We start from the raw sequence: 14,503 nt of genomic DNA on the forward strand, positions 1-14,503 counted from the left end.
TGATGGTTAGGAGAGTGAAGCCCTTTAATTTGTAATTTATTAATCATTAAACATTATTACATTTTTCATACTGGTGAACAAGGACCACTTCTACAGAGGGACGTTCACAACATACATATTACATTATTATATACAGTGCGGTGCATTACAGTGGATTGTTATATGTGTATTACCGGGATGGAGGGATGGGGAGACTGGAAGGACAGAAGGATAGCGGGAGGAGAGAAGGAAGAGGAGAGGACTTTTAGGAGGGTTAAGGAGTTGTGATAGTAAGTTGTCTCTTTATTACTTCTTTTTTAACCACAGTACAGCTTGTTCTATAAAAGTTAAACCCATAGAGAGATAGAGTGCCACATTTTCACAGCTACTGTTAGGTGATCCTACTGGAAGTTGTGGGAATATCAAATGAGATACGTCTTGTCATGAGATGCTATAGAGAGATGCTATAAAACATTCTAAGATAGTCAGCCTCCTTCCAGAGCACGGAGACCCTGTAGGGCAGGCCAAAGGTCAAAGATCAGATCAGCGTGCATGCGTGCTGCAGACATTCAGACATGTTCAGCTATTTAGAAAAATGGCCGACCCTCCTGCTATTTCTCCTTCTGTGTTTAGGCATCATTTTTGGTGCTTTCCCTTTTTATATATAAAAAATACAAAACATAACAGCGAAAAGAACTCCATTGGTTTCCTCATTTTTCTCCAAACTGTTTTTTTCAGTGTGTGTGTGTTCATTTTCATTGCAACAATTGTTTTCTTCCCTTTTCTCCTCCAGTCACTTACATATTGACAAAGTATACAATATTTTACAACTGAACAAGACTGAAAGATAACATTTGATTTGTCCAGTCAGATACAAGGCCCACATCCTATATCCAATTGGAGAAGTCAACTGGAAGCTAACCAGTAGTAAGCAACACAACAAGCCTATGGTGTGAAGGGAGCTGTCCAAGTGCAGCTCTGCATTAACATGAGCACCCGCCCTCAGGCACAGCTGGTTCCGCTGGTTTGTCCAGCTTGATGTCAATCACTGGAAATTGGCACGTTAAGGAAAAGTCACATGGCGAAGTAAACTACTTGGCCTAGACATGCCACAAATGATAGTCAAAGATTCCCGTAAGCTAATGTGGACTCAGGTCCTGCATGCTACAACTACTTGTTTCTATCTCCTTCCCCTCCATAGTTGTAGTTTTTTGTCTGATCCAATGTTATGCAGCTCCATCTGAGGCCCCAAAAACTTTGCCCCATGTTTTCCCCACAATCCTCAAGACCTGTAGACAAACCAAAATATGTTGAGCTTCATAGTATAGACAAATCCATATGTTATACTACAATTTAAGGGCACTTCTTTAAAGTTAAATGTTTCTTGGTTTGTAAGTTTCCATATAATAATTCCCATTTATTGATAAGAATCCCTCACCTTCCTTACACAACCATCCTCCATCACACACCCTCCTCTGCCGTCACTTCCCTGTCAGCCACTATGTGGTGCTGTGCCTGTGCATCCACACCATCTTCCTGGCTCTGTGTGTTCCTCCTCTATTAAGCATAAAAGGTTTAATGGCTGATTCCTCGGCAGTCTATCTGTACGTGTGCCAGCAGCCACTAAGAGATTAAAAATAAGCTGCCTATTGCTGGGCTGTTTGGCTATCGGCATGGTGAGTCACAGCGGCTGTAAAGGATACTGCCTTCAGGATTTGCATCGTCCAGGCTTTCCATTCCAGGTAGGGCTGCTGCAACTCGACGAAACAGCTAGGAGGAGAACAAGAGGGAGGAGGTTAAAGAGCAGGAGGCAGCGGGCACGAAAAAATTGTAAAACTTAAAAATGGGGAGGGGGGAGGGAGGGGGAGTGCATTACAAGATGTGTGAAAAATTATTTTTGGGAAGATGGGAGCTTTTTTTGTATCATGTTACCCCTTGACTAATACTAGCCTTGATGTTTACTCAATGTCTATGCTGAAGGTGATGAAGGAAGTATTGAATAAAAGTAGCAATGCAACACAAAAAATGTCCACTATAGCGCTTGTTGAAGCTGGCCTGATTTGAAGATTTACTTTAAAATTTTGAATTTCTAAAATATAACTACAGCAGTAAGATCAATCTATTGAAGTAAAAAGTTTGATATTTTCCAAAATTGTACTGGATGTTAAGTGGTATAGCTAGTAACATTAAATGTTAGTGCCTTCGATGTGTGCTTCAGTGCAGTAGTTGAGTAAATGTACTAGATAGATATCGGTAAACTAGCTTTTGTTTTTTCTTTTCATTCATCTTTAGCCAGCAAGAACTAAATACGGAATGCACATTTTAGCAACATTGTCCATATTTAAACATTTGATTTATCTGTGTGGTGGCGTGCTCACCTTGGAGGGATTTGGGGATTGGCAGAGACTCTGAAATCAAGTGATGGCAAAAATGCTGTGAAATCTGGTAAAACTGCAGGGATCACCTGTTTGACATTGCAGCCTGTCTTGGCACTGGTCTCGATGAACATGACGTTCAGTTCTTTGGCTCTCTGCTCTCCTTCCTCGATCGTGATTTGCCTGCAGGAAAATCAAGCCAGACTCAGCATCTCGGGCTAATTTATTCGGCATTGACGTGTTGCTTCAAACAGCTTTTTTGCTCATTTAATGAACAAAACCTCCATGTCGAAGACTGTAGCTAAATGTTAGAGATGATTACAAGCCACCACCTTTACCTTTTCTCTTCCAGGTCTGTCTTGTTGCCTACTAGCATGATGATGACATCACTTCCTCTCTCTGTCCTGACATCGTCAATCCATTTGCAGGTCTGCTGGAATGAATTTACATCTGTGGAGCCCAGAGTTTCTTATTACATACAGCTTTTTTGTCTCAAAAACCCAACAGAAAACTATATGTTTTTACTCAAGTGTTTGTCTGTTTAACACAGAAACATACAAATGTATCATGTATATCATACACAGGCTACAGCTTTCGGCTTACTTGTAATGTCATAGACAACCACAGCCACCGTCGAGTCTCGTATGTAGCTCGGAATGAGGCTCCTGAAACGCTCTTGTCCAGCTGTGTCCCACAGCTGCAGCCTTACCTGCATGTGTACACACACACACAGACACACACGCGCCTTCAGCATAAACTGCCACACCACACATAGCCTATAAGTACACTTCCAGGAGGATAAGCCAGTATCAGCTCCTGTGCAGGCTGGCAGAGCACAATAATATCCTGACAAAGAAAAAGTATTAATACTGGCTAAAGCAGATGATCCATGGGTAAGGCTTTGAGTTATTAGGGCCAGAAAAGTCAGCTCACCAAAGCTGTTACTACCAGAAATAACCATAACATAATCACATTAGTGTGTGACGGAAGGGAATAATTAAGCAAATCAAATCAAGGATTAGTCAAAGCAGAGAAGAAATTGGGCTGTTTCCTACTTAAAACCTCAAGTCATCTGCGCATGTATTTAGAAATGAGAATTTTAAAAATGAAGATCAAGGTTTCCTACTGTCCGGTCCTCCAGGTACATTGTCTTCGATAGGAAGTCAATTCCAATGGTCGCCTGTGGAGAGGAAAGAGCAAAAGAGGGGGAGAAAATCATCAGCAAAAACCCAGACATTAAAATGTAAATGTTTCTCTGCACCATCTGTTGTCTCTAGCGGAGTGATTTTTGTTCAAATACATAAAGCTGTTAAGAAAGGGGAAAAAAGGGAGCCAACAAGCACAGAAATTGAATCTGACTGAAACACTAATTTAATTTGTGCTGCCCTCAGGGCCCAATCCTTCTGACTTGTTATGTACCAAACTTCTGAGAAAGGCGAAGGAGGAATGATATATTTTCTCTTCTTAAAGAAACTAATAGTGCTGCAATGCTGTTCCTAATCATGTTTGAATAAATGGCATGATTCAGATCAGGACATAATTTGTGAAAATCTAATATACTGAGTTTTTTTGACCAAAAAGCACTCGCTGCAATAACGGTCCCATATTAACCTTCAACCTCCAAAAGAAAAATTGAATTTCTTTTACAATTATAAGCAATACCACCAATACCTCTTTCGTATAGATGCTAATCAGCAACGCCATCAATCAATGCTGCTGAATAATTTAAATTGTTTTTAGGTTCTGGATCTGTTCCAGATCTCACCTGATATGTGTTGTCGAAGCTGTCATACATGAATCTAGTGATGAGAGACGTTTTCCCCACTAAAACAGAGCACACACAGGTTGGTTTCAGGGTCCGGAAACATCGATATATGATCTCAATCAACATAATGAAAATATGCTTCATTGATGTGACAACACCACAGTTATATATGAATATTTAACCAGTGCCAGTTATCAAGCCAGTAAAAATGAAAAGAAATTAAGGAGGGGGGGAGAAAAAATCCATGACTCACTGGAACAAAATCTGCCCGGTAATTCACCAAAAATATGCCTGAGTTAATATGTGAGTATGAATCAATGAATAGCTCAAAATAAGGGCAGCAAAATGGATTTCAGTTCAAAGTAAGAAACATCTGCTATCTTAGATTTCCTGTTATCAAATGTGTAAATGTTCCTCTTCACAGAAACATGTACGCCTCTAAACAATGCAAACATCTAAAGTGAAATTCAAATGTTATTCCACTTCAAGGTTTCAGATAAGAACCAAAATCTCAAAGTCATGTTGCGATGTTGTTTTTTTTTAAATGTCTGTATGTTTTGTGCTAATCGTTTATGTGTTTTCCCATTTAGTCATGATTTATGTGTGTATTTTCTTCGCCTTCTCTTTCTCCTTTGCATTTTCCTTTCTTTTTTGTGTATTTCCATCACTACTCAGTGCTATAGTTTTACCATACAACCAAAGGTGAACAATTTAAATACAATAAGTAGTCTTCCCCCTCCCATCCTGTCTTTTATCCTTGAAAATAATGTGAGAGGTGACTGCAACGAAAACACAAACTGTGTCCAGAAATGTGACCACGGTAACAAAAAGACCGGCTGTTAATGCTCACTGGACTGATGCCGAAGGAGACTTGATCTCAGAGGATCAAGGTGAGCCTAGTGATCTCCATTTTTATTTACATCCCTCCCAGCAGCACCATTTTACATCAGATCCGCACATGAGTGAGGACAGGACTTCTTTTTTTTTCTTTCCAGAAGGGCCTCATGCACAGTACGCAGACAGCAGTACTCCTGAAGCCAGCGATGGGCAGTGGCCACACCAGGCCTCCTTTCAGCACCGTGGACAGCAACATTGCAGTACAGGCCACGCAAACACACCGTGAGGCTTTTTTTCAGTCGACACACAGCTCTGTCTTAGACATGCAGCACACACACGCACACACACACACTAAAGCATCACAATGTAAGACACAAACAGGCCAGGCTTCTGTCATATTAGGCCTAATTATGTGTTTTTCTAGTCTTTGCTCGTGCTTTTGATGGGATAAGAGCTCCTCTGCTGCCACTCTGGATGTCTGATGTCTGAACACGTATTCGGGCAGCTTTACAGCGCTAAACCATTATCGATCCGCTCCTCCTGAATTTGTGCCATCACATCAACGCACATACACAGCCGATAACACCCTGAATACACGGATTATTGAATTAAATAGTCCTGGTATATTATCGTGGCGCTGTCAAGCTCTCGTTTTTTTTCTTTTATTTGATTATTTATGGGACCGAATCGGAGACCGCGAGGTTTAGAGATGCTACAGACATCGCCAGCCTAGGGTGTGTCCCGAACTGACACATGGGGGACCGCTTATTATCTTCTTCTTTAAAAAGAAAAAAATAATAGCCATCGAGTGGTGGGGAAATGTTAAACGCTGTCATATAACACAATAAAGGGTCGTTTGTGTCAGAAATAAGCGATGTGTGGGGAAATATAGCGTTATCTGGAAAAGGCTGGGCATATTTGTTGGTCACTGCAGCACATCAAAACACCACAATTCCCAGCGCCTGCTTCCAATGATGGCACTTTGCGGCAAGTAAAAAACAACAACAAAAAAGCACTCTAGGTGATATACAAGAATCTGCGTTTATATCCGAGCCATTTCTCTTTCTTTTTCTTCAAAGGTTAATCAAAATTTCCACAGCTACAAATTATGCCAGGGGCAACATGGGCGTCTAATATAGCAAAGCCACTAGAAACATCTTCTGGATTCACTTTAAACTTCCCAAAATGATCACGGATTGCATACATGGCCCTCGATATATGCGCATGTTTGATAAGGATGACCCAAACCCGCCCGAGCTCTGACTCACCGCTCTGCTCTCCCAAAAACACGAGTTTAAATTTCCTCAGGGGGTTCCCCAGGTCTCCTCCAGCGGACATGGTGGCAGATAAACAGCTCGACTTGGATTATTTTTATATGTTTTTATCGCTCGGTGTCTCGCCCGCTATGCCTGCGCAGGGGGATCCTCCTCTACTCACAGAATGATGGGAATGCAGCTCAGCATCCTCCTGTCAATTTAGGAAGCTTGTGCGCCTGCGCGACCTCACCTATCTCAGTCCCTCACCTTTCTATTGGGCCTGAAGCTGTACTATGTTTTGTTTTTTTGTTTTTTCTTGGACATAAACTAATTAAAAACGCCCATGATTTTTAGTTTAAGGTAAATAAGAGAAACACCTAAGAGACGATTTTAAAAATACATTTATTTAATAAATGTAATTTTTATTTATTCACCAGCCATATAAAACATTTAAATGTAACTTTAAGGTATATTCAGTATCATTTCCTAAAATGGGATGTTAGTATGAATTAAAATGCCCAGCAACACTGCTAATCACTAGTTCTGAGTTCTAAGAAGTTAATGATCAGTTATCCTGTTTGAAACATCGTAAACAATTTAATAATTTTATTCATTTTTGAAACAAAAACATGAGAAATTCGTTTGCCATGACTTCTCCCGTGAGAAGATTATAGTCTGTTGTCATTTATGACGCTAAACTTTACACATTTTGTGCATTTGCTCCATGCTCCTCTATTATAAAAAAATTAAATGCAATTCATTTACTCACAAGTAAGTATTTATATATCATAGTACAGTTTCTCACTGTTTCCAGGGAGTGCTCCCTTCAGGGGTCGTCAACACGGATCATCCACCACCCATTTAACCCTATCTTTAGCATCCACTTCTGTCTCAACAAAACTCTGTGTGTCCTTCTTTACTACATCCATGGATCTTCTCTGAGGTGTTCCTCTTTTCCTCCTGCCTGGCAGCTCCATATTTAACACCCTTTGTCCAGTATATCCACTGTTCCTCATTCTGCAAATGTCCAAACGACTCAACCTGAGCTGTCCCTCTGATGTACTCATTTCTGATCTTGTCCATCCTGCTCACTTCCAGTGACAATCTCAACATCTTCAGCTCTGCCACCTCCAACTTTGTCTCTTGTCTTTTTGTCGGTGCTGCTGTCAACAAGAAAGAAAACCTTCCCTTTCATACTTGCTGCTATCCAAATCCACAAATCACCCCTGACCCTTGTCTCCACCCACTCTAACCTGCCTGCACTCTCTTCTTCACTGTCTCTTGTGCACTGTCTGTTTCTTTAGACGGCTGACCCCAAGTATTTAATGTCATCTACTTTCACTACCTCTACTCCTTGAATGTTCAGCTTTCCACTCATTCACACACATGTATTCTTGCTTCTGCTGACTTTCATTCCTCTTCTCTCCAGTGTTTACTTCCAACTCTCCAGATTTTCCTCTTCCTCCTTCTTATGCTCTTTGCAGAGCACATTGTAGCCCATGGAGACTCCTGCCCTAAACAGTATGAGGATACTGTTACTTTAGTATTTGAGGGGTTTTCCATCATTGTACCTTTGATATATTTGACAAATTAATAAAAATCACTTCAGATTAAAAGCCGAATAGCTAATGAAAATGTGTTAGGGGCACTCTGTCTATTGCATCACGTCTGCACATAGAGTCGTGGTAAAAAGAAAGTCCAGCCTCTGTCATTTTTAAGGTTTTACCTATTGTGATATGACTAAAAATTTATCTGGTCATAAAATGAGGTAAATAAAAACTAAGATGAACAACAACACTGGACATATTGCAGGGTGTTATTGTTTATTTAATAAAAAAGTCAAATTGTAGCAGCAAGAAGGTGAAGTGCTTTTTTCTGTATGACATTGTTGTGGGGGGGATTTTGGTCCACTCGTCTTGACTACATTACTGCATTTCATTACATTATACAGCTATTCATTTATTCACAGCTCTTTTAAGGTCCCACCACGCAACCTGATTTAGCCATTGCAACATCTTGATTCTTTTCTTTTTCAGCCATTCTGTTGCAGATTTGCTGCTGTGCTTGGGATCATTGTCTGTTACGTGACTCCAGTTTTAACCAAACTTTAGCTCTCAGAGAAATGGCTGATACAGAGGCATACAGAGGATTCACAGTCAGCTCAATCCCTGCAAGGTGCCCGTGACTTGTGGCCATGAGACAAGTCAGGTCAAGTGTTTTTTTATTTTCATTTCAACCATGTAAAGTGGTACAGCACAGAGTGAAACGAGACAATGTTCCTCCGAGACCATGGTGCTACATATGACATGTAACAGACAATCAACACAGGTCGATGTAAAGTGCAATGTGCAAAAATTGCAAATAAAAAACAAACAAAGAAACAAGACAAGACACTAGACATAACAGGACGATACAGACACAAGACAGTGCAGTGGAAATGTGCAAAATACTGAGTACTGCACAAAAGGAACTTGGTGCGTGCGTGCCTTTGTTTGTTTGTGTATGTGTGCGAGTGATTCTGGCAGTCTGGCAGTGAGGGCCCGGATGCTCCGGTACCTCTTGCGAGAAGGCAGCATGGTGAAGAGTGTGTGTGAGGGGTCTGTGGGGGTTGGTGTTGAGGGACCAGGAGAGGTTCTCCGCCAGGTGGACACCAAGGAATCTGGTGCTCTTGATGACCTCCACAGAGGATCCATAAATGTTAAGTGGACAGTGATCTCTGTGTGCTTTCCTGAAGTCAACAATCATCTCTTTTGTTTTGTCCACATTCAGAGACAGGTTGTTGACTCTACACTAGTCCGTTAGCTGTTGCAACTCCTCTCTGTATGCTGACTCGTCGTTCAAGCCAGATGTTTGTGCTGCTATGCTGTGTTTGGTTTTTGCCAAACGTGGTGCTGTGCGGTCCTAAGCTTATTGTTAAAGATACAACTCTGCAAACCTAAGCCATGCAGCCATGTTCTTTTTAAGGAGAGGCTTTCTCTTGACAACCCTTTCTGCAATTTGACCTTGGGCTGTATTTTCTCGAACATCCACTCCTGGGAAGATTGGCTGTTTGGAAAAGGCCTTAAACTAACACTTCCCAGATTGATGGGCAACAATAGTTGCTATTCTAAGGTTACTGCTTATTTCTTTCCTCTTTGGCATTGTAATAACAAACACCTCAATGCTCAATGTTCCAAAGCAGCAGACTGCCAAAACTTCTGCTTTTATAGAGGCGCTCACACTGGCTGATTATCAGTTAATTAAGTGTATTTGATTAGTAGCACGTGACTGCTACTTAACCTCTTATTTCCATTGAAGATGGTGACAGTGTACTACATTTCTCCTGCATCTTGGCTTAATGTTTACAGTGTAATGTGTCATGTTTTGTATTTCTCTATTAAGTCCCAATACATAAAATCTTAGAACTGACAGGAGATGCACTTCCGTTCTAACATAACTGCGGTTTGAGAGGCACATGCATCTTTTGCATCTACATATTTTATCAGATCCTCCCTGCCTTTCAAACTCAGCACTTTCTGGTTTCTAACACAGGGTAGCCGACTTTTACACAGTGTGTGTTGTTAATAAGAGATGCTGTCACTTTACACAGCCGAGAACATATTGTTTTCATGTGTTGGGACACATTTAACATGATCATCAAACTCCTTTCGATATGTATTTTTACTGCACTGTCCTTTTAAATAGAGTCCGAACAAATTGCAATGATCTCTCAAATTATGTAAACTGAAAACAGTATCTAAACTGTATGAAATGTTTGCTGTAACTTTGTCAGTGTTACAACATGGGAAATCACATTTTTTTTTACATTATTTTCTAGCTACACAATAACTACATCTATTTATCAGTCACACCTTTTAATACTGCTACAAAATTTATTAGTTCAACAAAACAAACACACCAACATCAATCTGTGCAAAAGCATCACGTTTAACAAGCAGACTTAATGTTCAAAGTCAAACAACTCCGCCTCCTTCTCTTTCCAGAAAGCAAAACTGCGGTCGATATATTTACAAATGTCTTCATTGTGGAAGCAGGAGAAGTCTGTGTCACTGCAGCGCTCATCCGGAGTAGCACTTTGAACTATAACTTTGGGTACTAATTTGGAATCTGGCAGCAATGATGATGATGGTGGTGGTGGACAGTGACATGGATTTGAATCACCAAAGAAGTGAAATTTGATGTCCTCGAAGCCGTCGCTCCACTGTCGCCTCCCAGCCTGGATCTCCTGGAGGACAGCCTTATGGAAGTCCCGCACCTTCTCCCAAGGAAAACTGCCAACACGGTCAAAGACCTCAAAGCAAAGGAGGTGTCTCATCTTCCTCTCCTCAGCTGACAAATCCTGCTCTAAGATGTGAAAGTAACCCAGCATAAAGAGATCGAGGGTCAAGGTGTCGTGGCTCACTGCAACACCATCCACATCTGGAAGGAATTGTTCTGGGGAGTAGGTTACACAAAGTGGAGGATTTTGTGAAACGCTAAAGGAAGGTAAAGGTTGCACTTCTCTAAGTTCTAGTTTATTTCTCCAGGAGTTCAGCATTTTATCCACAGCACCTCGTTGTTGGCAGAACTGAAACATAGAGGGGATTTTCTGTTGGGGCTGTGCTTCTGTCACTCTTCCTGGCGCTGCAGCCTGTCCCTGCCTCTGCCTTGCTGCTCTCACTGTAATAGCATATGCAGATTTCTTCCAGTGGCTCAGGAATAGCACCACGATTCGCTCTTTTCTTAAGCTGGTCGTTTCCATTACAGGTGCAGCTGTTTTAGGAGTGTCAGGTTGGTCAACCTCACATTTGAAGCTTGTATTGACATTGCTGTTCTTTCCGCTTGAAGCTCCATTTACAGCCTGGTTTGTCAATCCCCCTCCTGCTTTTATAACCCCAGCAAAGGGATAAATGCTACCAATCTGACCCTCAAAGGTTGATCTGAGGTTTCTAACTGAGACTCCAGACTGCTGGATCTCCCTTTCCACCTTTTCCCTTTGTGCTCTTCTGTAGCTGTTGCTCTCCAAACGATGGCTAAAAGCAGATGCCATCCCTATGTGAGGTATCCTACATACACTGGAGGCCTCCACATGGGCTTCCTCTGAGTTTAGACCTGGTTGCACTAATCCCTGTCCCAGTTCAATTCCTGGGTTACCTTTTATCTTCTGTAAACCCTTCATCCCTTCCACCATGCCCTCCACTAACCCCATTTCACCATCTTTTTCTGTGATTTGAGTCAGATTAGCCACCAGGAGAGACATATTCTTGATAATCTCTGAGACACGGCTGCACCAGATTGGCAAAGTCAGCTGCATTTTCCCCTCAGAGTCCATCTGCTGCAGAACCTCTCTGTTGAGGGAAATGTTGACAATAGGATAAGGTAAAATTGCCCTCAGCTCCTCAGTCAGCCTGGTCAGCTCCAGCTCATACGCCTGGCAGCGTTTCTGATGTGAAACAGACTCAATCTGCTGCTGCAGGTACACCAGGTCATCCTCTGTTAGGAGCTCACCGAAGGGTCCCAAGACTGCGTTGTGGGCTTGGGAGTACTTCCAGCCGTCAACTGGCATGTAGCCATTAGCTATGTCCTGTTACAGGGAATTTTATGGCATTTTATGGATTTTAAGCAAGTAGCTCAACGCTTTGGGAATTTTGTATACACAGTGCAGTATAAAAGCTGGACAGTACCTGTCTCCTCTGTTCCTCATCATCCTGCAGCCTGACCTGCAGCTGCCGCACCATCACCTGTCGTTTCCACTCGGCAATAGGACGGCCTGTTTCGTCATGTGTCGGCACGAGGGAGTCAATGTCAGCCAGGATCACGTCGACAATCGGTAACTCCTCCGGCACCTCCCCACCGTCAAGCTTCTGTAACCGCGCAATAATGTGAGACAGAGGGAAAGTACTGAGCTCTGGCTCTGAAGATAAAATCCCTGAAATTAAATCCTCATAAACATTTTTCCTAATAAAGACAGTTTATTCTTTCACGATGATGTCAGACTCATCAGACTGCTGGTTTAGCTCACTGGGTTGCACAGATAACTGATTTCTCGAAAAGGCTATTGTAGAGGCAGGGATTTCAATTCACTGTTGTCATTTTCTGTGTATCTTCCCCCTCAGTTCTCAGCTTTTCTGTTATAATAAAGTCTAAAAACAATAATTGGCAAAATGTGTTTACTAAGGTCCTACACAGTTCGAAATAATATCATTCCCCTATAGACTCAGTCTGCGTTAGGGTTAGGTTAGACGATAGTCTGATTTTTTGAAGCCAGAGTCGCCTCCTGTTGGTCATTTGGAAGAATTCAGTTTAAGGCACTTCACTTTTCAGGTTACATTCTGTTAACGTCACACGGTGTTATGTAGAGGAAATTGCTGTCATTTCCGTGGGATGAAGATCATGATCTGTGAATAATATCCCAGCATCCACTGGGATAGGCTCCAGCCCCCAACAACCCTAAATAGGAAGCAGAAGACAGAAGACATGGATGGATGGATGGATGATTAAAAAATGGATGAATGTGTCCATTCCAGGTTTCCATCAGCAGCACCAGGGAATCCACTTTTAGACTGGGTTATTGTGTAAATAGGGGGCGGTGCTCACAACGAATTTATTGTTATTTTTTGTGCTATATAAGAACAGGCCGGTTCTTACATAGCACCTTTCTACTCTATGTGAGCACTCAACATGTTTCATTCACCTAAGCATTTCATAGATAGATAGATAGATAGATACACACACATATCTGCTTAATTGTTTTCTAGCTAACATTCACACTTAGATGGAACAACATCAGAGAACAACCTGGGGTTCAGTACTTAGCTCAGGATACTTTGGCATGCAGACTGGAACAGCCAGGTATCGAACCATCAACCGTCCAATTAGCAGAGGGCCTGCTCTACCTCCTGAGCTACAGCCACACTGATATGTAACACAGTACAGTACAGTACATAACAATGCACCAGCCAGCTCACCGCTTGTCCAGTGAAGACCGCAGTGAAGCCGGCATGCCTCAGAGACTTAACAGACTTCATCTGAGAGAACGGCGTGAGGTCCCTCTCTGGAGGCCTCAGATGATTGAACGATGTCACCACTGTAAACAAGTAAACAAACATTATATATACTTACACATATATCTGTATGTGAAATCCTGTGTTACCTGCAGATATCTAGTGTGATCATGAGTATAAGAAAAGAACAGGGACAGGGCTGTCAGTTACACATGTAATGGCTGCATTTTCATATTCTTACATTACTTTAACAAATACATAAATAAATGCAAATATGCTGGATGTGTTAGTCACCTGATGAGGCCACCTGCACATGCTGGATGGAGCCTGTGGTGTGGTGTTTTGAAGTGACAGCAGGGGTCAGAGAGGAAGAGGTCACAGGAAGAGGGGTTGGGTGGCGAGGCAGGGGGGGCACCTCCTTCACTGGCTGCTGGGGACATGCACACAGCGGGGATGAGCAGTGCTTTAAGGGGCAGTTCAACACATGTAGCAAAAGGATTTTACAATAAATCTGTTTTGCTTTTTATTTAAATAAACAAACTCAAACTCACGGCGCCTTGAGTTAAAGGTTGTTGTGATTTGGCAATATATAAATTGAACTGAAACGAATAGGTATTTCCATTTGCCACAGTAGTTGAACACAAATGCTTCTTTTCAGTTATGTCTACAACACTCTGCAGCAATTAGTGACTTTATTTGCCAGTGACTGCTCTTAAAAACACTGCACGTTTGTTCTGAGGTAAAAACTTTCATTTTAGGCTCTACATGGACGACTGGTCACCTTGCTGTTCTCCATGTTGATTGTGCTCATTCACTCCATGCAGAATAGCCTCTTTCTGAAAATGACAAGGGTAGATACAGAAAGGTAAAACCAGCAAAAGAGGATCACCACCAGTGCAGAAATGTGACACAGACCACACAACAGCAAATAGCTCCCAACTAATCTGCTAAAACACCAAGAACTTCTAAAGCACAAACACACACACAGGCACACACACATGCGCACACATTCACAGTTGATGTAAAGATGCAGGCTGCACTCGTAGAACTTGGAAGAATAGGCGGTGAAACTGGAAACTGATCAGCGAATGTAGCGTAGCCCACACAGAGTGCAGGAGAAAGCATGTTAGAGTTGGGAGAGACATGATATCCTGCTTCATGCCATCCAATACGCTAAATACTACACAGATAATTACAATGTTTGTACCCTTTTGAAAGCAACGAGTGACTTTTACAGCCTAGTAGCTAAGGGTTTTATAAAATACTTGTGAAAAATGTAGACAGCCTGTTGTTATTGGTATTTCTATC

General features: G+C 41.9%; 1 protein-coding gene across 1 annotated transcript; it reads right to left on the reverse strand.

The window, feature by feature from the left end:
• Positions 1-19: 19 nt before the first annotated feature.
• On the reverse strand, positions 20-6,433 carry rab6bb (RAB6B, member RAS oncogene family b). The gene is made up of 8 exons (XM_005912795.3): positions 6,225-6,433; positions 4,120-4,178; positions 3,481-3,534; positions 2,958-3,063; positions 2,693-2,804; positions 2,444-2,537; positions 1,683-1,749; positions 20-1,027 (listed from the first exon to the last, which is right to left on the reverse strand). The coding sequence occupies exons 1-8, from the start codon at positions 6,292-6,294 to the stop codon at positions 963-965; spliced, it is 627 nt and encodes a 208-aa protein (XP_005912857.1). The 5' UTR covers positions 6,295-6,433; the 3' UTR covers positions 20-962.
• Positions 6,434-14,503: the final 8,070 nt, after the last annotated feature.

This window comes from Haplochromis burtoni, unplaced genomic scaffold, assembly GCF_018398535.1.
Source record: "Haplochromis burtoni strain Fernald_Lab_line unplaced genomic scaffold, NCSU_Asbu1 Contig_3, whole genome shotgun sequence".
Classification (NCBI taxonomy): Eukaryota; Metazoa; Chordata; class Actinopteri; order Cichliformes; family Cichlidae; genus Haplochromis; species Haplochromis burtoni.